General features: G+C 43.2%; 1 protein-coding gene across 1 annotated transcript in view; it reads left to right on the forward strand.

The window, feature by feature from the left end:
• Positions 1–23,458, forward strand: part of LOC117730698 (metabotropic glutamate receptor 7) — a 172,987-nt gene that overhangs the window by 90,971 nt on the left and 58,558 nt on the right. Inside the window, exon 5 of the mRNA XM_034532561.1 lies at positions 14,369–14,506. Within this exon, the coding sequence (XP_034388452.1) occupies positions 14,369–14,506 (138 nt within the window). The remainder of the gene's footprint in view (positions 1–14,368; positions 14,507–23,458) is intronic.

Below are 23,458 nucleotides of genomic sequence, written 5' to 3' on the forward strand. Positions count from 1 at the left end.
GTCTGGTTGTCTGCATGTCTGGATGTCTGGTTATCTGGGTGTCTGGGTTTTTGGATGTCTGGTTGTCTGGGTGTCTGGTTGTCTGCATGTCTGGATGTCTGGATGACTGGGTGTCTGGGTGTCTTGCTGTCTGGGTGTGTGGTTGTCTGGGTGTCTGCATGTCTGGATGTCTGGATGACTGGGTGTCTGGGTGTCTTGCTGTCTGGGTGTGTGGTTGTCTGGGTGTCTGGTTGTCTGCATGTCTGGATGTCTGATTATATCGGTGTCTGGATGTCTGGTTATCTGGGTATATGGGTGTCTGGATGTCTGGTTGTTTGGGTGTCTGGATGTCTGGTTGTCTGCATGTCTGGATGTCTGGTTATCTGGGTGTCTGGGTTTTTGGATGTCTGGTTGTCTGGGTGTCTGGTTGTCTGCATGTCTGGATGTCTGATTATCTCGGTGTCTGGATGTTTGGATGACTAGGTGTCTGGGTGTCTGGGTGTCTGGATGTCTGGTTGTCTGGGTGTCTGGTTGTCTGCATGTCTGGATGTCTGATTATCTCGGTGTCTGGATGTCTGGTTATCTGGGTGTCTGGATGTCTGGTCGTTTGGGTGTATGGATGTCTGGTTGTCTGGTTGTCTGCATGTCTGAATGTCTGGTTATCTGGGTGTCTTGATATCTGGGTGTCTGGTTGTCTGCATGTCTGAATGTCTGGTTATCTGGGTGTCTGGGTGTCTGGTTGTCTGCATGTCTGGATGTCTGATTATCTCGGTGTCTGGATGTCTGGTTATCTGGGTGTCTGGATGTCCGGATGTCTGGTTGTTTGGGTGTCTGGATGTCTGGTTGTCTGCATGTCTGAATGTCTGGTTATCTGGGTGTCTTGATATCTGGTTGTCTGGTTGTCTGCATGTCTGAATGTCTGGTTATCTGGGTGTCTGGGTTTTTGGATGTCTGGATGTCTGGGATTCTTGGTGTCTGGATGTCTGGATGTCTGGGTGTCTTGGTGTCTTGGTGTCTGGATGTCTGGATGTCTGGGTGTCTTGGTGTCTTGGTGTCTGGATGTCTGGATGTCTGGGTGTCTTGGTGTCTTGGTATCTGGATGTCTGGGTGTCTGGATGTCTGGATGTCTGGTTGTCTTGGTGTCTGCATGTCTGGATGTCTGGATGTCTGGGTGTCTTGGTGTCTTGGTGTCTGGATGTCTGGATGTCTGGATGTCTGGGTGTCTTGGTGTCTTGGTGTCTGGATGTCTGGATGTCTGGGTGTCTTGGTGTCTGGATGTCTGGTTGTCTTGGTGTCTGGATGTCTAGATGTCTGGATGTCTGGTTGTCTGGGTGTCTGCATGTCTAGATGTCTGGATGTCTGGTTGTCTGGGTGTCTTGGTGTCTGGTTATCTGGGTGTCTGGGTGTCTTAATATCTGGGTGTCTGGTTGTCTGCATGTCTGAATGTCTGGTTATCTGGGTGTCTGGGTTTTTGGATGTCTGGATGTCTGGAGGTCTGGGTGTCTTGGTGTCTGGATGTCTGGTTGTCTTGGTGTCTGCATGTCTGGATGTCTGGATGTCTGGGTGTCTTGGTGTCTTGGTGTCTGGATGTCTGGATGTCTGGATGTCTGGGTGTCTTGGTGTCTTGGTGTCTGGATGTCTGGATGTCTGGGTGTCTTGGTGTCTGGATGTCTGGTTGTCTTGGTGTCTGGATGTCTAGATGTCTGGATGTCTGGTTGTCTGGGTGTCTGCATGTCTAGATGTCTGGATGTCTGGTTGTCTGGGTGTCTTGGTGTCTGGTTATCTGGGTGTCTTAATATCTGGGTGTCTGGTTGTCTGCATGTCTGAATGTCTGGTTATCTGGGTGTCTGGGTTTTTGGATGTCTGGATGTTTGGATGTCTGGGTTTTTGGATGTCTGGATGTCTGGATGTCTGGGTGTCTGGATGTCTGGATGTCTGGTTGTCTTGGTGTCTGCATGTCTGGATGTCTGGATGTCTGGGTGTCTTGGTGTCTGGATGTCTGGATGTCTGGATGTCTGGGTGTCTTGGTGTCTGGATGTCTGGTTGTCTTGGTGTCTGGATGTCTGGGTGTCTGGGTGTCTGGGTGTCTGTTTCCTGGAGAACCTCTCTGTTTCCTCTGGGAATGCTCTCTGGCAGCCTGTCACAAAGGATTATTGTGGCTGCGCTGTGAGATCGAACACTAATCTGACAAACGGCAAAGAGATGGAAGAGGAGACTCTTATCCGCTGACACTGATCGTGCTAAGCAACCATCCCTGCTGCTTCACACCAAAAGTCTTTCTCCATCAGTGCACCTGCCATTCCCTTTTCTCACATCCAACTGTCCCCTTGCTCAACCAGCCTCGATCCCTTTTCCTTCCTGTGGTCCTAAAACCTCCTCCGTGCACACCACACTCTCCTCCGGGCAGCCGTCGTTGACCTTTTCCCTTTTTAGATGACATTGTAAGATATGTTTAGAACTCGGGTCCTGTGGCCGCAGGAAATCCAGGATTCAATGAATTAAAGTTTAACAATATTTAATGGCAAAGATAACGCATCAAAGCTACAATCTGGGTTGAGTTTAGGTGTTTTAACAGTATGAACAACATACAAGATTTTTCCTAAAAATGGTGCTACAAAGAGATCGTATGTTGTGTGGCTGGCGTACACGATCGTGGAGCTGGACAGGGAACGCTCGCCACAGACGGACCCCGCTGCTCCCAAGGCCTCTTTCAGCCCGGCGCAGCGTAGAGCCCGGGGCTGTCTCGAGATCTCCCGAACCATAAAGAACTCTGACTCCAGAACAAATGCTCGTCTATTAGTAAGGTCATGCAAATGAATTCACACCTAAAGGTTAGTTCCATGGGCTAGTTCAAAGAATGCCGCCGTTCTGTTCACTAAACTAATTGACAAGATGGCGGGGTCAAAGCTCAGGGACCGGAAGTTCCTCTTCAGAATAAAACCTATTATCCTGCCTTCAGAATAAATGCAACATCTCAGGTTTCCATTCGGCATCCATTTTAACTATTGTCAAACAATAAAACAAAGCATCATTCTCATGCATTATAAAGTTAATCATTACATTTTTCATCAACAAACAGAATAATAAAACAGTGATCCTCTCTTATGCTTTATAATACATTCCTCCAGAATATTCCTCAGAATATCCCAAATTAATTATCGTATTTTCTTTATGTATTAATTTAAAACTTAAACTCTCTTATTTACATGTGCAAGTATATATAAAATCCACTACAACTCAGCAACATCAAAAGTCCGAAAAAAAGGCTACGATGTACAACGAAGCTCAGATCTAAAACAATAACCTGAAAGAGATTTCTAGTAATAGCACTTTCGTAAAGGTAAGTGACTTTTCAATGGCCCCAGTGTCTCTGTGTCTCTCTCTCTCCCTCTCTCTCTTGTTTACTGGCTCTCGCCCCGGCTGCAGTGTTGGCCCTTGGCACTGAGTTTTAATTTTGTCTATTAGAGTCATTGCTCGGCTCCAGCTGTGACCCCTTATGGCTTCTGTTTGTTTTGTGGTTATTTTTCTGTCTAGCAGAGAATAACATTTGTTCAATCAGGGCCGTAAATATAGACGGTTCCGGCCCTGTGGGGCCCCTTGGGTGTTCAAATAAATACTATATTCTATATAAACTACATTCCCTAGTAAAATGCAAACAAATCTTTCGTTGTGGTTTCGGGCAAAAAATAAGTTCAGTAGTCGTCTATAACAAAAATATTATCCTTATTGAACCAATAATTTAAGGATGTCACATACAGGTATGCAATGATGATTGATCTTGTAAGAATAGGATACAATATACGGAGGCTATAGTTTTGGCTATTGATGTGAAATATGAACTGGAAATGACTTTTCCCCAGTGGCCACACGCAGTACTGCAACAATAAATCCCTGTGTTTTAATAAAGTACTTTATTAAAGAACTTGTGTGAAATACAAAGGAGTGATATAAAAGACTCTGATTTTGTGTGAGAAATTTTCATTTTGACGCGAACAGGCGTTTATGATAGCATAAAATCACCCGTCCTACTTGTTTCTTTCGTGAGCAGAGTTTTATTGTTTACACACACGCTCACACACTAAGACACACGCACACACACACCACAGCCTCCCACCAGGAGTACTGGGGCCTGTCGGTGCTCACCAATTGGCTGACTAACAGCCCCTCTCAACACGTATTGGGTGGATGCGATGTAGACGTTCATGTTCCCGTCAGCATGGACTGAGCGGATCTTCATCAATGGGTTTTCATGTGGCGCCAAAATCAGGTTTTATGCCTTTGTTTCCTTATTTCAGTAGCGAGTTTCTTTCTGTATATAAAAATAAACATTGTAGCTTTCCAAAATGACTAATAATAAATAACCTTTACGGGTTAACTTACACAAAAAATAAGCAATAGACTCCTTTTAATATTGTTTTTTATTCTGTGACAGTGACAATGTTACAGTGCTTATTCCTATTCTTTAAATATATATGTATTAATTAATCGGTCTCTCCTTCAGACACGAACCGAGACGCTTTTAATGACTTTATTTCTGTTTCTGTGGCGACTGAAGCGAGCGTGTTTCACAAAGACAAACGTTTTTGGGGTCCAGCAAACAATTACAAAAAAAACATTTTAGATCATCAACAAACTTTACATGACTTTTTTAATTCAAAGCCATACAACTGGAGTACGTGTCGCTTCCTACAACGTGTCACTTCCTATGAAGAACGTGTCACTTCCTATGAAGAACGTGTTACTTCCTATGAAGAACGTGTCACTTCCTATGGAGAACGTGTCACTTCCTATGAAGAACGTGTCACTTCCTATGGAGAACGTGTCACTTCCTATGGAGAACGTGTCACTTCCTATGAAGAACGTGTCACTTCCTATGGAGAACGTGTCACTTCCTATGAAGAACGTGTCACTTCCTATGGAGAACGTGTCACTTCCTATGAAGAACGTGTCACTTCCTATGGAGAACGTGTCACTTCCTATGAAGAACGTGTCACTTCCTATGGAGAACGTGTCACTTCCTATGAAGAACGTGTTACTTCCTATGGAGAACGTGTCGCTTCCTATGGAGAACGTGTCACTTCCTATGAAGAACATGTCACTTCCTATGGAGAACGTGTCACTTCCTATGAAGAACGTGTCACTTGTTCACTTCCTATGGAGAACGTGTCACTTCCTATGAAGAACGTGTCACTTCCTATGAAGAACGTGTCACTTCCTATGGAGAACGTGTCACTTCCTATGAAGAATGTGTCACTTCCTATGGAGAACGTGTCGCTTCCTCTGGAGAATGTGTTGAACGTGTCGCTTCCTCTGGAGAACGAGTCGCTTTCTCTCGTTCTCCAGAGTGGGGTGGAGACAGAGGGGTGGAGATGGAGAGGTGGAGACAGAGGTGTGGAGATAGAGAGGTGGAGACAGAGGGGTGGAGATGGAGAGGTGGAGACTGAGGGATGGAGACAGAGGGGTGGAGATGGAGAGGTGGAGACTGAGGGATGGAGACTGAGAGGAGGAGACAGAGGGGTGGAGACAGAGGGGTGGAGATGGAGAGGTGGAGACTGAGGGATGGAGACAGAGGGGTGGAGACAGAGGGGTGGAGATGGAGAGGTGGAGAGGGAGAGGAGGAGACGGAGGGATGGAGATGGAGAGGTGGAGACTTAGGGGTGGAGACTGAGAGGAGGAGACGGAGAGGTGGAGACGGAGGCGTGGAATCGGAGAGGATGAGACGGAGGGGTGGAGACGGAGGGGTGGAGACGGAGGGGTGGAGACGGAGGGGTGGAGAGGGAGAGGAGTAGACGGAGGGATGGAGATGGAGAGGTGGAGACTTAGGGGTGGAGACTGAGAGGAGGAGACGGAGAGGTGGAGACGGAGGCGTGGAATCGGAGAGGATGAGACGGAGGGGTGGAGACGGAGGGGTGGAGACGGACGGGTGGAGATGGAGAGATGTGTGTGTGAGGGAGATTATGGGCTGTTCAATCAATAATGTCAATCAACAACGAGTTCAGATGACGAATAGAAGTCTATGCTTCATGTGTTAAAGCTGCATTCTCTCTCCTGACCACCAGGGGGCGACTCCTCTTGTTGTATTGAAGTCTATGCTTCATGTGTTAAAGCTGCATTCTCTCTCCTGGCCACCAGGGTGCGACTCCTCTGGTTGTATAGAAGTCTATGCTTCATGTGTTAAAGCTGCATTCTCTCTCCTGACCACCAGGGGGCGACTCCTCTGGTTGTATAGAAGTCTATGCTTCATGTGTTAAAGCTGCATTCTCTCTCCTGACCACCAGGGGGCGACTCCTCTGGTTGTATAGAAGTCTATGATTCATGTGTTAAAGCTGCATTCTCTCTCCTGACCACCAGGGGGCGACTCCTCTGGTTGTATAGAAGTCTATGCTTCATGTGTTAAAGCTGCATTCTCTCTCCTGACCACCAGGGGGCGACTCCTCTGGTTGTATAGAAGTCTATATAAATGACTCTACTTCTCTTGATGTATTCCCTCAGTAAACATTGTAAACATTAGTTTTTGGTCTCAATCTCTAGTTTCAAGTCTTCTTCAATACAGCGTGATGTTCATTTATTAAATTATGGTCATTTAGAGTCAAACAGACCATAAATCAAGGGATGCTTTAGGGCGGGCTTACTGTTATCGGCAGGTTGCTACCAGAGCTGTTTAAGGTGTTACGCCATTCCTCCTCAGTCCAGATGGTTCCGTATGATATCATACAAACTGTTGTATGAAGGTATGTTGCACAGTGTAACCATGTCATTTCTTCACATGTTAGCTTATGGATAGCTGTTAGCTTGCTGCTGTACAGTTGTTGTACATTCTGAGCACCTTCTTCTGGACTGGAGGAGGAGGACCGAACTCGATTTGCCTGCTTGCCTAGTAAACAAAGTCGGACCTGTGAGACAAATAAATGTGTCTGAGTGTAAATCAAAGTGTCCTCAATCTCATCATCTGGAGTTAATCGGATACGAGACATTTCAAATAACAAGTGGAAGTTAAGCCTGAGATTCAAATTGTATCTTTGAGGGTAGAAAGTGCTTTGAGACTCACTGAGACACTACAGCATTATTATGGGGGTGGGGGGCGGGGAGGTCCCGGCGGAGTCACTGCTCCCATCAGTGGAGCACTTAGAGCTTGATAACTGGCAGCGAGGCAAGTAAACAAACTCTTATTGGTTTGTTTCCCTCTCTCGGCATGAACACCCTTCACTCGAAATGCAATACGTCTAAAATATTGAGCTGGAGATCGTGGCCATAATAAGGGAGCTTCAGGTTCGTGTGAGGGCAGCACATCAAGTCAACACCAGTAGTTCAGAAGGAATTCTTTAATAGTTGCATTGCTTTCTCATATCGTTGTTTGATTGTGTACATTCACATTGTTGTAATGAGTTCATAGTGTTTCACTTGTAACCGTCTCAAGGTCCGATTCACGAAAGATAGCACGCTAATATTATTCACAGCTGTGTGTAATTTGGCCTTTTTCTTTAGCATCTGATAGCAATCATCCATGCAGCAAAGTATAAATGTCGACTTTGTGGGCAGAAAGAAAAAAGAAGAATGAAATGTTGGGCCCAGGGTGTGAAATACCGAAGCTTGGCCAATGGTCAGGGGTCAGCGGCCTAGCTAAGGCGCCCTTTAGCATCCGTGTGAGACACGTCAGGCGTTCGCCTAACGCCAATGTAAAGGCATCAGAGCAACGGACTGAGTAGAAAGACAGAGAAAGTCCTCGAAAGGGGAGGAGCAAGCACAGGACTTTCACCCAGGAGACCAGTGTTCGTGCTCCAAACCACCGTAACTGTTGTAACATTCTGGAGTTACGTGAGTGATGTTGGTGACGTGTTTTACGTACTTATTTGAGGTCCAACTGTGATGGGATTCTTTCTCTTGACGTAACCAAGAGGTTTTGTAGCCTCGTCCTGAGCAAAGTTTTTTTGTTAGAATTCACAACGTTAACCGCCCGTTTACTGCGCATGAGCGTCGTAGCTTGTGTGGCTACGTAGTGCGCTACATTGTGAGAATATATGTATAACAGTATGTCGGTGTGTGTGCGCTTCACATCTCTCTCAAGATGGCAGTAATTTCCATTTAACTGCTGGACTGTTTTTTTGGCTAATTTTCATAAGAAGGGGCCAATTTAGAGCCAAATATCTGCATATTTACTCATTTAGATACATGCAAATACCGCGTTGTTAATAGCTTGGCAGCCGGTTCAAGGTGCACTTCACCTTTCGTCGTAGGGTGCTTTGAGAACTACACGGTTGTCGCATTTGTGCAGGTTTAGTGGCCGTATAAATCTGCTGATTGAAAACAAGGGGAAAACAAGGGGATCTTTAGAGGGAGACAGCACGTCAACAGTCGATGCTACATCGAAGTCTCAAAGCTTCAGAACATTACGATGGAAGTATGTGACGGCCATTCCTATGCTCACTTATGTCACATACATTGTTGCATTCATTTTTGGGTTGATACCATTTATCATGCAGATTTGGCGCTAAATTTAAGTTTTATAACGCTCGAGAATTGATTAAAATAAAAAATAGAACATACAGCAATAACACACCAAGACCTTGAGCAACACTTCTATGCAGTGATCTGGTTACAAAGATTTGGAAGTTTAGTGATTTATGAAATAATAGAATTTATTTTTCAGCAATTAGCTAGCGAGCACTTCCGTTCCGTTGTGAAAACTGCTCATAAACGTATTAACGGTCCGTATATGTAGAACATCCATCCGGCCTCTGAATTGGCCCGGCCTCTAGTTTGTGCTTGGAGAGTTTCGTGAGGCTGTGGTTCTCAAAGAAGTCCCAACAAGTCATTTTATTCAGTGATGTCCAGTTTAAAGAATGTCTCAGTATGGCTGCTGTGAAGAGTAACATGTAACAGTACAGTAGAGCTCATTGGATCCACAAGACTCAGCTTTCCTTTGCAAGCCTCAAACTGTTTAGAAATATTACAATTCACCATTTTTAGGTGAATGCAAAAAAGAAACTGCTTGTTTTAGCTCCAAATTGTATTCTACATTTCCTCTGCAAGATATAGTTTATTTATTAAAAGATGTTCAGCACATTTCACCTTGTACCCTCAGCAGCTGATATTTATCAATGAAGTTTTTTTTACCTCCAAACTTTCCTTCCATATTTCCACGTGGTCAGGGTCGGCGTTGAGCTCGAGTACCTGGCGGCGGTGCGCTGGGACTCTGCGACCCCGAACGTGTCAGACTGTTGGTCCCTGGGGGGGTCAGCGGTAAAACTCACCTGCACGTGTCACAACCGTCTGAGATCGCTGACCCAGAAAAATGTTTCCGATGTAAACAACAAGAGCAGGAAACCATCCACAGGGGGGGGGGGGGGGGGGGGGGGAGGCGGATATCTGGCTTCGCTCTTTGCTCCCGTCAAACATTTTCTCTTAAAGCAACAGCTGCCGGGTTTCTTTTTTCTTTTTGACCCGCTGTGATAAATCTATTACTCTGAAAGAAAGAAACAACAACTCGCCATCTTTTGAATGATTAAATATTGTTGTTTGTGGACAGCGTTCCACAGGATGCTTGACAGGGAGGATCAAGTCCCCTGGGGGCCGAGTGTTTCATCATGTCTCCTTTTAAAGGGTCGGGGTCAACAGAGATAACCATACTCACTTAATGAGTGTAGCGGGGGGTGCACTTCACAGTAATAAGAAAAAAGATAATGATACAAATAATAATACAGATAATGGAAAAAATAATAAAAGATAACAATGCCCATAAAAATGTAATAATGATCTAATAATAATACTGATAAATATAATGAAATATATAAATATTGATAACAATACTACTACTAATGCTATGCTAATAATAATAATAATAATGTAAAGTAATAAAATAATGATGATGAATCGGAAGGAATTTGATGAATCATCAAAATGACAATGACAATAAATATTAAACTAACATTGATCTAATAATATTAATGATAATAATAAAAAGGATATTGACAATAATAACATTTAAATAATAAAAATAACAATTATAGCAATAACAAAAATGTCTGTGCGGACCATTGAGAAATCTGAATATTAATCTGAATATAAACACTAGCAGAGAAACCCGTGATTGACTGTGCGGTACGTTAATAAACCAGCTCTTGGTGTTTATGGCTCGGTTGTGATTCTCCTCAGGACCCGCAGACAAACTCCACTCTGACATGATGTGCTCCATAAAGTAGGCTAAGCCTCATCAGGGATTCTTATGAATTAAGATCAAACACCGGGTTCGCCCTTGAGGGCGCATCCAGATGCAATTATTGTCGAATCCCCACTTTTTCAGATGTATGCTCGGCGTTCTGTTGCACTAATTCTCCCCTCTGAAGAGTAATTACAAGGACATTTCTAATTTAGTTTCTAATTTCTAATTGTGTTTATTATTTCTTTTAAAGGAGAGAATAAGCCGGTTGAAGACCTCATGGAGAGTAAATATGCATAATCTATAACGGTTGTTACAATACGGGTGAATTAAGGAGTGAAAACCCATAATAATGCATCATTGCAATAGACTCGTTACGCGTAAACCTGCTGTTTAAGGGTATCGCGCGCATACGTCTTCATGGCAGACTGGATCAGCGCGTGAAATCACACGTTTTTTCTGTTTGCATTCATTATTCAACGCCTCAACAGAAAGAGATCTTTAAATAGATGCAAAGCAGCACAGCGGTCCCTCTGCAGCCCTGAAAAACCATGTCAGTCAAAGTATCTTGAGAGGCACTTTTTTATTTTCTGCCCTATTTTTCTGCATCCACTGTTGCATTCAAGGTCCCCTCTCACAAAACCCCCCAAAATAAAAAAGCCTGCATTAGCGATGCAGCAGACGCACGGGGCGGATGATTTGTTCCTCCTGGAGAAGGTGTGTGATTTCAGGCTGAGAAGATGCAGAAAAACTAATATCAGTCAGGATATTCTTTATTGCACGTAAATACAGAAAAATAAACATTGTAAGTAACTACAAGAAATGCTCATAGTAGAAATTAAATACAAAATAAACAGTTGAGGCTAGGCACTGGTTGACGAGTCACGCTGCCTGTCGGGTTTCCTCAAGTTATTGTTGTACTAGAGAAACATCAACTTCACCACATTCACACACACACACACACACACAAACACACACACACATACACACACACTCAAGGGTGGCTACGTCCATTGTGACATGTTGGGATTGAGAGCGTGTAGAAAACTAGTTTAAACCAGACGGCAACCTCCGGAGAGACGCCGGTGAGGAAGTGTCTATAAGCTGCATTCTCTCTACTGACCACCAGGGGGAGACTCCTCTGGTTGTATAGAAGTCTATGCTTCATGTGTTAAAGCTGCATTCTCTCTCCTGACCACCAGGGGGCGACTCCTCTGGTTGTATAGAAGTCTATGCTTCACGTGTTCAAGCTGCATTCTCTCTCCTGACCACCAGGGGGCGACTCCTCTGGTTGTATAGAAGTCTATATAAATGACTCTACTTCTCTTGATTTATTCCCTCAGTAAACATTGTAAACATTAGTTTTTGGTCTCAATCTCTAGTTTCAAGTCTTCTTCAATACAGCGTGATGTTCATTTAGTAAATTATGGTCATTTAGAGTCCGACAGACCAAACAGCGGGGCTACAAGGTGATTGACAGGTTGCGACCTTACCGCGTCTCTACGTCACACCTCCGCATTACAAACATGGTAACTTCTATTCATCGGTTGCAGAGAAAGTCAAGATGACGACGGCCAAATCGCACAAACCATCAGAGTGACGTTCACGACTGCGTCCACCTCTTATATACAGTCGACCACATTTGGAACATGGAGATCTACGTGAGGTCATGTCACAAGGCTGTCTGTGGCGTCAGAGCCTCTAAGAGAGGATCATGTGCTCCATCTCTTGTCTGTACCCTTTTCTTTGTCTCTGTCTTTCATGTACGCTTTTAACCTCCATCCCCATGGTCTTACAGCCCACGACGTCCTCCTGTAATGCTGACAGGCAGAGAAACCAATAGAGGTCAAGATCCTAATTTTAGCCTAATTTTAATGTACACTTCGGTGTCACAGTGAGAGGGTGAGAGGCTGTCAAGGACATCTCAGGCCGCCCGTCATTGTAAACCCAACACTTACGGGAAGGATGGCGACATGATTAAGTGCACTTCTTAAGTATCTCCGTATAACTACATTTCCTGTTTCCTGACTATTGTGAGGATCTGAGTGATTTTTTATATTATTCATTCTTTGAGCTTAAGTGATTTGATTGGAAGGATTTGGAAATGAAATTGTGAGGCGCAGAGCAGGTTGGCAGTCTTTCATCATCAGGCCGGCTCTTCTGAATCACATTACATGTAATTTAGCTGACGCTTTTATCCAAAGCGACTGTTACATGATAACACTGTAGAACAGCTACAGGGAACAACTCAGGGTTAAGGTTCTTGCTCAAGGACACATCGACTAGGCCGGGGATTGAACCACCAACCCCCTGATTGAAAGACGGACCTGCTAACCACTGACCCACAGTCGCCCCAATCTGTGTGAACAAAAGGCTCAAGACAAAGCCAGTCCTCGTCAGAACCTTTAACACCTGGACTGATGGGGCACAGGCTAGCCTTCAGGGCTGCTTTGAGGCCACAGACTGGAGCATTTTCAAAGTGGCCACTAACGACATCCACTAATACACAGAGACTGTGAGTGACTACATCAGCTGGTGTACGTCCCTATGTGCACCTCCCAGGACTGTGCGTATGTTCCCCAACCAAAAACCCTGGTTTAATGGGAACATAAAAAATAACATGAGGAAGAGACGGGATGCCTTCAAGTCAGGAGACCAAGAGGAGTATATGAGAGCCTGGTACGAGCTGCAGAAGTCCATCAGAGCAGCAAAGAGGGCTCACTCCCAAAAACTTGAAGGCTACTATCTCAACCATAACACGCGCAGGATGTGGTAGGGGATCCAGTCTGTCACTAACTACAAGAAAACCACAACAACCACAGACCCCTGTGTTCCCACCCTTCCAGACAGCCTCAAAAACTTTTATGCCAGGTTCGACAGGCTGAATACGGACACACCCTCAAAAGCCCCCTGTGACCACATGGACTTTGCCTTTCAGGTGACACACACACAGGTCCCGAAGGCCCTGAAGAGGGTAAACCCCTACAAGGCTGTGGGACCTGATGGAGTTCCCCCCAAAGTCCTAAAGGTCTGTGGGGAACAACTAGCCGGAGTGTATGCTGACATCTTCAACCTGTCACTATCTCAGGCTGTAGTTCCCCGTATCTTTAAATCCTCCATCATCATACCAGTCCCCAAAAAACCAGACACACCCACCTTAAATGACTTCAGGCCAGTGGCACTCACACCAGTCGCCATGAAGTGCCTAGAAAAACGGGTCCTCACCCACATCAACCACACGGTCCCGGACAATGTCGACCCCCTCCAGTTTGCCTACCGCCCCAAACCGATCAGTGGACGACGCGGTAGCAATAGCTCTACACCACACTCTGCAACACCTGGATAGCCGCAGAACGTATGCCAGGATGCTTTTCCTGGACTATAGTTCTGCCTTTAATACCATCCGCCCGGGCAAACTAATCAAGAAGCTGACAGACCTCGGCGTCCCAACTCCCACCTGCAACTGGATTCTGGACTTTCTGATAGAAAGACCCCAGGTGGTGAGAATGGGAGCACAGGATCTCCACAGGGCTGCTGCCTTAGCCCCAAACTATTCACCCTGTACACCCATGACTGCACCTCCACCCAGGACAAGACCTCATCAAATACGCTGATGACATCATTTATTTTACCGTTGATGTTGTGTTTTGATTTACTTTTTATCAATACAATATTAAATACAATAAAGGACATACATGATGGTATGAAAAGATGATGTACAGCAGCATGATGCAGCATGAAGTTAACGCTCATCCGGCGGCCACTTCCACAACGTATTATATCTTGTTTTTGATTGAATACATTTTCCTTTGCGTTTTTCTCTGTATTTTGGAAGTCTTTTCATGGTCGCGGTCGGCGATAATCTCTTAATTGACTTATGCGAAGAGGAACCTACACACCAACACCTACACTTCCGGGGGCCCTTTTGTGTGCGACGCGAACGCAGGTCACATGCGCAGCAGCTATTTCTGGCTCCTATTCACTCGCTCTGGAGCCTTCGCGCCACGTGCCAAAAACGCCTCGTGTGTGCAAAGGTTCAAAGAACGTGCACCAGAACGGGAGCCAGGAGAAGGCGCACGTTTCCAACGAGCACGCTCCACTCTGGTGAAGTTCACTGGTGGTATTCAAAGAGGTGCACTCTGGGTATTTGTACATGATTTTCCAGGCCCCGTGGTCTCGCTCCTTGGGGTTCTTTGAGGTGTCGCTGACCCGTCGTCCGCTTTGGTCTTTCAGGGTTCGACGCGTACTTCACGTCGCGCACGCTGGAGAACAACCGGAGGAACGTGTGGTTCGCGGAGTACTGGGAGGAGAACTTCAACTGCAAGCTGATGAGCTCCTCCAAGAAGGACGACAGCAGCAGGAAGTGCACAGGTGAGTCCCCCCCTCACAGTTCCTACCTGTGCTCACAGCAACGAGCTGCAGGCCAGGGCTTTGCAGGCGTGTCATTTATAGTTAATATTCTCCTTAAAAGACTCATGAACGATAAAACAGTAGAGCACACAGCTTTATATTATTATTATTATTATTATTATTATTATTATTATTATCATTATTATTATAAAAAGCACAAAAAACTATTCTCAATCTGCTATTTGCGAGATTGATTTAAATGTAAATGCAAGAAATATCATTACGGTATTATTATTGCTTCAGAATACACGCTAGATGATGCGAGGGGAAAAGAGTCAACAAAAACAAACATTGGATTGTATTGATTGGCAAAAACACTCCCAAGTTTTATTATAGTTAAATATAAGTTGAGATCAAACTAAAATACCACATCTAACATCTGTAAGGAGGGGCCAGATGTGTTTCGGATCCACTCCAAAATGTGTGTAGTGTATGTAATGTGTGTAATGTATGTAATGTGTGTAATGTGTGTAATGTGTGTAATGTGTGTAGTGTATGTAATGTGTGTAATGTATGTAATGTGTGTAATGTGTGTAATGTATGTAATGTGTGTAATGTGTGTAATGTGTGTAGTGTATGTAATGTATGTAATGCGTGTAGTGTATGTAATGTGTGTAATGTGTGTAATGTATGTAATGTGTGTAATGTGTGTAATGTGTGTAGTGTATGTAATGTGTGTAATGTATGTAATGTGTGTAATGTGTGTAATGTATGTAATGTGTGTAATGTGTGTAGTGTATGTAATGTGTGTAATGTGTGTAATGTATGTAATGTGTGTAGTGTGTGTAATGTATGTAATGTGTGTAATGTGTGTAGTGTATGTAATGTGTGTAATGTATGTAATGTGTGTAGTGTATGTAATGTGTGTAATGTGTGTAACGTGTGTAATGTATGTAATACGTGTAATGCGTGTAATGTGTGTAGTGTATGTAATATGTGTAATGTGTGTAATGTGTGTAGTGTATGTAATATGTGTAATCTGTGTAATGTGTGTAATGTATGTAATGTGTGTAATGTATGTAATACGTGTAATGTGTGTAGTGTATTTAATGTGTGTAATGTGTGTAACGTGTGTAATGTATGTAATGTATGTAACGTGTGTAATGTATGTAATGTGTGTAATGTGTGTAATGTATGTAATGTGTGTAGTGTATGTAATGTGTGTAACGTGTGTAATGTATGTAATGTGTGTAGTGTATGTAATGTGTGTAATACGTGTAATGTGTGTAGTGTATGTAATATGTGTAATGTGTGTAATGTGTGTAATGTGTGTAATGTATGTATTGTGTATAGTGTATGTAATGTGTGTAATGTGTGTAATGTATGTAACGTGTGTAATGTGTAATGTGTGTAGTGTATGTAATGTGTGTAATGTATGTAATGTATTTAATGTATGTAATGTGTAGTGTGTGTAATGTGTGTAATGTATGTGATATGTGTAATGTGTGTAATGTGTGTAATGTATGTAATATGTGTAATGTGTGTAATGTGTGTAATGTATGTAATATGTGTAATGTGTGTAGTGTATGTAATGTGTGTAATGTGTGTAATATGTGTAATGTGTGTAGTGTATGTAATGTGTGTAATGTGTGTAATATGTGTAATGTGTGTAGTGTATGTAATGTGTGTAATGTGTGTAATACGTGTAATGTGTGTAGTGTATGTAATGTGTGTAATGTGTGTAATGTATGTAATGTGTGTAATGTGTGTAATGTGTGTAACGTGTGTAATGTGTGTAGTGTATGTAATGTGTGTAATGTGTGTAATATGTGTAATGTGTGTAGTGTATGTAATGTGTGTAATATGTGTAATGTATGTAATGTGTGTAATGTGTGTAATGTGTGTAACGTGTGTAATGTGTGTAGTGTATGTAATGTGTGTAATGTGTGTAATGTATGTAATGTGTGTAGTGTGTGTAATATGTGTAATGTGTGTAATGTGTGTAACGTGTGTAATGTGTGTAGTGTATGTAATGTGTGTAATGTGTGTAATGTATGTAATGTGTGTAATGTGTGTAATGTGTGTAACGTGTGTAATGTGTGTAGTGTGTGTAATGTATGTAATGTATGTAATGTGTGTAATGTGTGTAACGTGTGTAATGTGTGTAGTGTATGTAATGTGTATAATGTGTGTAATGTATGTAATGTATGTAATGTGTGTAATGTGTGTAATGTATGTAATATGTGTAATGTGTGTAGTGTATGTAATGTGTGTAATGTATGTAATGTGTGTAATGTGTGTAATGTATTTAATGTATGTAATGTGTGTAATGTATGTAATATGTGTAATGTGTGTAGTGTATGTAATGTGTGTAATGTATGTAATGTGTGTAATGTGTGTAATGTATGTAATATATGTAATGTATGTAATATATGTAATATATTTAATGTATGTAATGCATTTAATGTATGTAATATATGTGATGTATGTAATGTATTTGATGTATGTAATGTATGTAATATACGTAATGTATGTGATGTATGTAATGTATTTGATGTATGTAATGTATTTGATGTATGTAATGTATGTAATATATGTGATGTATGTAATGTATTTGATGTATGTTATGTATGTCATATATGTAATGTATTTGATGTATGTGATGTATTTGATGTATGTAATGTATGTAATATATGTAATGTATTTGATGTATGTAATATATGTAATGTATGTAATGTATGTTATATATGTGATGTATGTAATGCATTTAATGTATGTAATATATGTAATATATTTAATGTATGTAATGTATTTGATGTATGTAATGTATGTAATATACGTAATGTATGTAATGTATGTAATGTATTTGATGTATGTAATGTATTTGATGTATGTAATGTATGTAATATATGTGATGTATGTAATGTATTTGATGTATGTTATGTATGTAATGTATGTAATATATGTAATGTATTTGATGTATGTAATGTATGTAATATATGTAATGTATGGTGCGAAGCCGACCGCGACCGCCGATGAAACCGGTTCGACCCGCCCCCCCGAGATGGCTGGGATCCTTTGTACCACCTAGAATTAAACCTTCAATTACATCATGAACACGCCTCCTGAGTGACTGAGTCCCTCTGAACCCTCCGAGCAGCCGGCGTGGAGACGAGAGACTCCAGCAGACACATTTATTCTCCAGAGAGACCCTAATGACTCAGACGGGGAGACGTTCAGCCCAACTCAGAGTATTAAAAGCTCCTTCTGGGGATCCTTTTGTGTCAACACAAAGGAATGATCATTGTGTCGCCTTCTATTTGCAAAGAAACCAGGAATTACGAGGACAATGCTTTTTCGGTACCGAGACCTTGAAAGGAAGTAGTTGGACCCATTGGCAGCTCACTCCTGCAGAGAGAGAGTGCCCGACTGAAAGAGGCACGACACCTTGTCCCTCTCGGTTCCTCATTCATTTACCTCCAGAAAGGACGTTCTGCGTCTCTTTGTAGTTGGCTTGTGTCTTTTTGAGGTTGTTTTGGAGGCCTGTCGTTGTTCGCTTTCCGTTGTGGTCATTGTGCGTCATCTCTGAGGTTGTTTATGCAATTCTTTATGGTCATTCTGTGTTTTTTGTGGTAGTTCTGCATCTCTTTGGGGTCATTTTGTATCTGTTGTTCTTCTTTGCAATTATTATCATTGTAGTCATTTTAAAGACTGGCTAGTCACGTGAGTTGTTAACTGTCTACTCATGTGAGTCGTTAACTGTCTACTCATGTGAGTCGTTAACTGGCTAGTCACGTGAGTCGTTAACTGGCTACTCATGTGAGTCATTAACTGTCTACTCATGTGAGTCGTTAACTGGCTAGTCACGTGAGTCGTTAACTGGCTAGTTACGTGAGTTGTTAACTGGCTGCTCATGTGAGTCGTTAACTGGCTAGTCACGTGAGTCGTTAACTGGCTACTCATGTGAGTCGTTAACTGTCTACTCATGTGAGTCGGTAACTGGCTAGTCACGTGAGTCGTTAACTGGCTACTCATGTGAGTCGTTAACTGTCTACTCATGTGAGTCGTTAACTGGCTAGTCACGTGAGTCGTTAACTGGCTAGTTACGTGAGTCGTTAACTGGCTAGTTACGTGAGTCGTTAACTGGCTAGTTACGTGAGTTGTTAACTGGCTAGTTACGTGAGTCGTTAACTGGCTAGTTACGTGAGTCGTTAACTGGCTAGTCACGTGAGTCGTTAACTGGCTAGTTACGTGAGTCGTTAACTGGCTAGTTACGTGAGTTGTTAACTGGCTAGTTACGTGAGTTGTTAACTGGCTAGTTACGTGAGTTGTTAACTGGCTAGTTACGTGAGTCGTTAACTGGCTAGTCACGTGAGTCGTTAACTGGCTAGTTACGTGAGTCGTTTACTGGTCTGGTTGTAGCTAGTTAGCTGGAAGGCAAAACGTAACTCTGGGAGATGGTGTTGGACGGACCAATCAGTGTGTTGGCCTTCCTCATGAATAAAACATGAGGCTGTGTGGCCCCAGAAGGTTCACATCTCTGCCCCCGTCATATCAGCGTGGAGACGATAATGAATCAACACGCTCAGCTTCAGCATGAGTAGTGAGTATATATATATATATACACATACAGTTAAGATGATGGGATGCATCTCTGGAATAGGGATCAAATGGTGCAAGGGATAAAAGTGTCCGTGGTTGGGTGCCAGATCAAAAAGTGGGAGGGATTAGTTCACCATCTGTTCATTTATTTAACATAATTTATTGTCCACCAGAATAAGAAATAAGACAAAAACTAATCTCCAACAGCAAATATATGTGGATTTATGCATCAGCAGGAAATCTAAATACATTTCTGAACAGACATGTATTGTTTTCTGGAAAGACAGCTAAGGCCTATTATTATTAAACACAATACAAAACCCGAATTGCCGGTGTGGATGATTATGGCGTTAATGTAACGTGTAATCTCTGATGACGTGTTCATTCATGTGTGCGTGCGCATGGCTAATCTCTAATTCTGCTGCAGCAATCTGCACAATATTTTGGGAGCCCAGTAACGGTGTCATGTTCAAGGACCTCCCGTGGTTACGGTGACTCACGGTTTCTCAGAACATCCTTTATTACCTGTTCTCAGGATATCTGATCGTAAAGTATGACGAAAGACAAAAAGACAAATGGTGATCAATACCACCAACCGGCCTCTGCTGGATTATGTTCCCCTCAAATAAGCTGTTGACCTGCCAAATATTTAAAAACAATATACGATGAGTAGTATATATTTGGGGCCCGCCTCCTCTTCTCTTGTAGATATTTCATTGACAGTGTGATTTAGTTTCACACCAAACAACCAAACGGGGAAAACAAGTATAGCAAGCGGACGACATTTTTCAGAGGCCGACCGGGTACCATGCATCATCAACGGTGACAGACTGGGACCAGGTCTGAAAAGTGACTCGGCTGAGATGCATTATGGGAGAATGTGTGACTGCAGGCGGAACTCGAGTGGGGAACCTGAGTGCGTGTTGAGCCCTTTAGTGGATGCCCTAGCTCTCCCCCAGTGCATGCTGGGATCAAACTCCTCCCTTTTGAACCACATGCTTCTTCGAGCTGTTTTATGCATCGAGGTCTGTGGCCGCACATCGACGTCACACCCATAACCTCGAGCTACAACATTCCATCAGCAGCTTATTGCCGTCATAAAGCTGCCACCTGCTGCGGCATTAGGAGGCGGCCGTTGGTTTGTTTGGAGGAGGTGCTGCTTTGCAATGCACCATTAGTCGCACTCAGTGGCTTTGCGCTGCTTAATTGCCGCGGCGTTTTCCATCTGAAAACGTGGAAGTAGTTATATTTGCCAATGGGATGATATATTATGCCTCGTGATTGTGTTTCCTCCGTCAATTTTCAGGGATTAAAGATCTGAAATAGTAAATTATTTTTATTTTATTTTGAGAAATCCAGGGTGGAGTCTGATTTGGGAAATATGTGATACTTTAATCCCCCTATTTAGCATTTATAACCAACATACAGACGTGTAATAAATCGTTTACAACAGACTATGATGTAGCTGCAAGCAGATATGTGTGTCGGAGTATCAGGTGAACCGAGAGGACCAGAGCAGGTCCCACCTGAGGTTACAGGGGGTGTACACACAGCCATAGCTGGGGGGGAGCAACTAGCTGCCAGGACAAGGTGCTTTGTGGGCTGGAGCCAACATGAAAGGATGCCAGTGGGTCCGCTGGGCGTCCTGTTCAGTGCCTGTGATAGAGACTAGACTGAGAGACTCCTGTTTATAAGATAACATGAAGCTCAGGGCGAGGAAACAGAGAGGGGTTAGAGCACAGCGTGCCCGGGGCCTCTGGAGGCCTCCTAACAAGAGATAGGAGGACTCCCACCAGTGTCTGCTGAGAGCTGTAGTTCCCCGGGGGTAATTACCGGCGCTGTCGATCGCCGAGCCGAGAACAGCCGGCTCCTAACAATGTCACGGCACGAGGCACTCACCTCACCGGTCGGGAGGAGTCATTGTATTCAGCAGATGGCGTTGACTGTTATTAAGGATAACAACGGAGCGCCGGGAGCCGGGAGAGCCAGTTGTTAAATGGACGAGAACATCTGCTTCCTGGTGTTGCGGCACATTGAGTTTCTGAGCTGGATTATTCCATCCTGGTTATTGTGTCTTCAGAACTGAGTTGTTAATTTTCTGGTTTGTCAGTCAGCGGCATCAGTTTGACTCTATTTGCATTATTTTGCTCTGCACAAGCAGGATGATATTATCTCACCAGAAAGGTCTCTTGCAGGTGTGTCTGCATCGGCCGCCGCAGTGTTCTGCGATTGAATGAAGACAACCCACCGTTGGCTGACCCCGTCTCGACATCGATGGGCCGAAAGGCTCTTCATTCAACCTGAAAAACAAGCGGCTTGAAGACACGTCACACTAACTCGATGAAACCCACCAAGAGGCACTCTCCAAGAAGTGACTTGGCGGACGATTGGATTATCCACCTGTCAATCAAACCCTGCAGAAGCACGTCGGAGAGACAAAAAGCCTTCGGTGCCACTCTTTGCTCACCTTTCTCTGAAGAAGTGATATAATGGAGGCTATGGCAGCATCGCGCCAACCACGAGTCGCCAATGTCGTCCAGGCATACAGTCGCCTCGCCGTGTCATCACGCCACACGCCCCCTGGCTGCCAGTAGCACGGGATCTGTGGCTCCTGATGTCGTGTCATTCGCTGCCCGGCTAGCTCCGCCTGTAACGGGATTATTCTGGAGCATTTATTGATAGCGCTCCTTCTTCTTCTGTGTTTCACTCATCCTCAGCCGAAAGACAAATAATAATAATAACAATAATAATAAAAACACAACAAACGCTGTACGCTGCTTCTGCCTTTTGATTCTTATATTTATATATTTTTCTCTTTGCTTGCACAACACAATAATCGTGAGGCAAGTAAATATTGTGCACCCTTGATTTTACTTGGGCTTCATCTGCCTGCTCATATCTGAGGGGAAATAATGCAGTTTAAATATAATTTGTCAACCACTCACGAGTGCGAAATGCAGTTTTGCAGCACTGATGAACTTGAACGATTTGAACTGTCTGTCACAATTATTCAGCAAACCAAAATGAATCCAATCACGTATTCTTATTAATACTAATGCAAACGCTCACATAGACACATGTGAACCTTTGGCTCCATTTAGTCAGGGAGCATTTGTTGTCTTCAAAGACCTCCAGAAATACGAATACAATATAGTTTTGGTCGGACCAAATATTGATTTTGGAAGGATGGAAGTCGGTCGTATCTCAAGTGTGACATTATTGGTTCTGGACATCTATCCCTGAGTAATATTTCATTTCTCGGAAGGAAAATACGCCTCCTTCTCTGGGTGTTTACGAGCAAACAAAGGTTAAACTGGGATTTGTTTGTGTGGAGGAGCGAGAGATGGGGAGTAACATACATAATTCAGCGGGTATGTGATTATTCAAGAAGTCTATTCAGTGATACAGTGAGTTGCATAGTTGACTTTGTCCATTAATGAGATCCCAGCTGAGGCCCAAGCGCCGAACCACACAACACATTTGTCTGCATGCACACCCTCGCATAATGATTTTTATTTATATTCCTCAACTTAGAGATTCATTTTCCCAAATGTGTCCTCAGCTTACAGGAGACCAGTTCAGACAAGAATGACATTGTTCGGACCATCGTGTGAGATGAAAGACTTGAAGATGACTTGAAGATAACTGAAATGAAAGAGATTTGAAGTTTTTATATTTCATATTTATCAACCCATTATTTGTTTTGTAAAAAGAAAAAAAAGAAAAACGTAATGAAATCTTAAGTAAAGTCGTCAAAATGAAACACTTTTATGTCATCAGAATAAAAACTGTTTTTACCTAGGATAGTACTGACTAAAAGTCAACATGAACTAATTTTTGTCAAGTCGTTGGTCACATGACTTGTTTTGTTAGTCTCTTGAGTCACGAGAGTCATTAACTGGCTAGTCACGTGAGTCGTTAACTGTCTACTCATGTGAGTCGTTAACTGGCTAGTTACGTGAGTCGTTAACTGGTTAGTTACATGGGTCGTTAACTGGCTAATTACATGAGTCGTTAACTGGTTAGTTACATGGGTCGTTAACTGGTTAGTTACATGGGTCGTTAACTGGCTAGTTACGTGAGTCGTTTACTGGCTAGTTACGTGATTCGTTAACTGGTTAGTTACATGGGTCGTTAACTGGCTAGTTACGTGAGTCGTTAACTGGTTAGTTACATGGGTCGTTAACTGGCTAGTTATGTGAGTCGTTAACTGTCTACTCATGTGAGTCGTTAACTGGCTAGTTACGTGAGTCGTTTACTGGCTAGTTACGTGATTCGTTAACTGGCTAGTCATGTGAGTCGTTAACTGTCTACTCATATGAGTGGTTAACTGGCTAGTCATGTGAGTCGTTAACTGTCTACTCATATGAG

The sequence above is a fragment of the Cyclopterus lumpus genome, chromosome 5, assembly GCF_009769545.1.
Source record: "Cyclopterus lumpus isolate fCycLum1 chromosome 5, fCycLum1.pri, whole genome shotgun sequence".
Classification (NCBI taxonomy): Eukaryota; Metazoa; Chordata; class Actinopteri; order Perciformes; family Cyclopteridae; genus Cyclopterus; species Cyclopterus lumpus.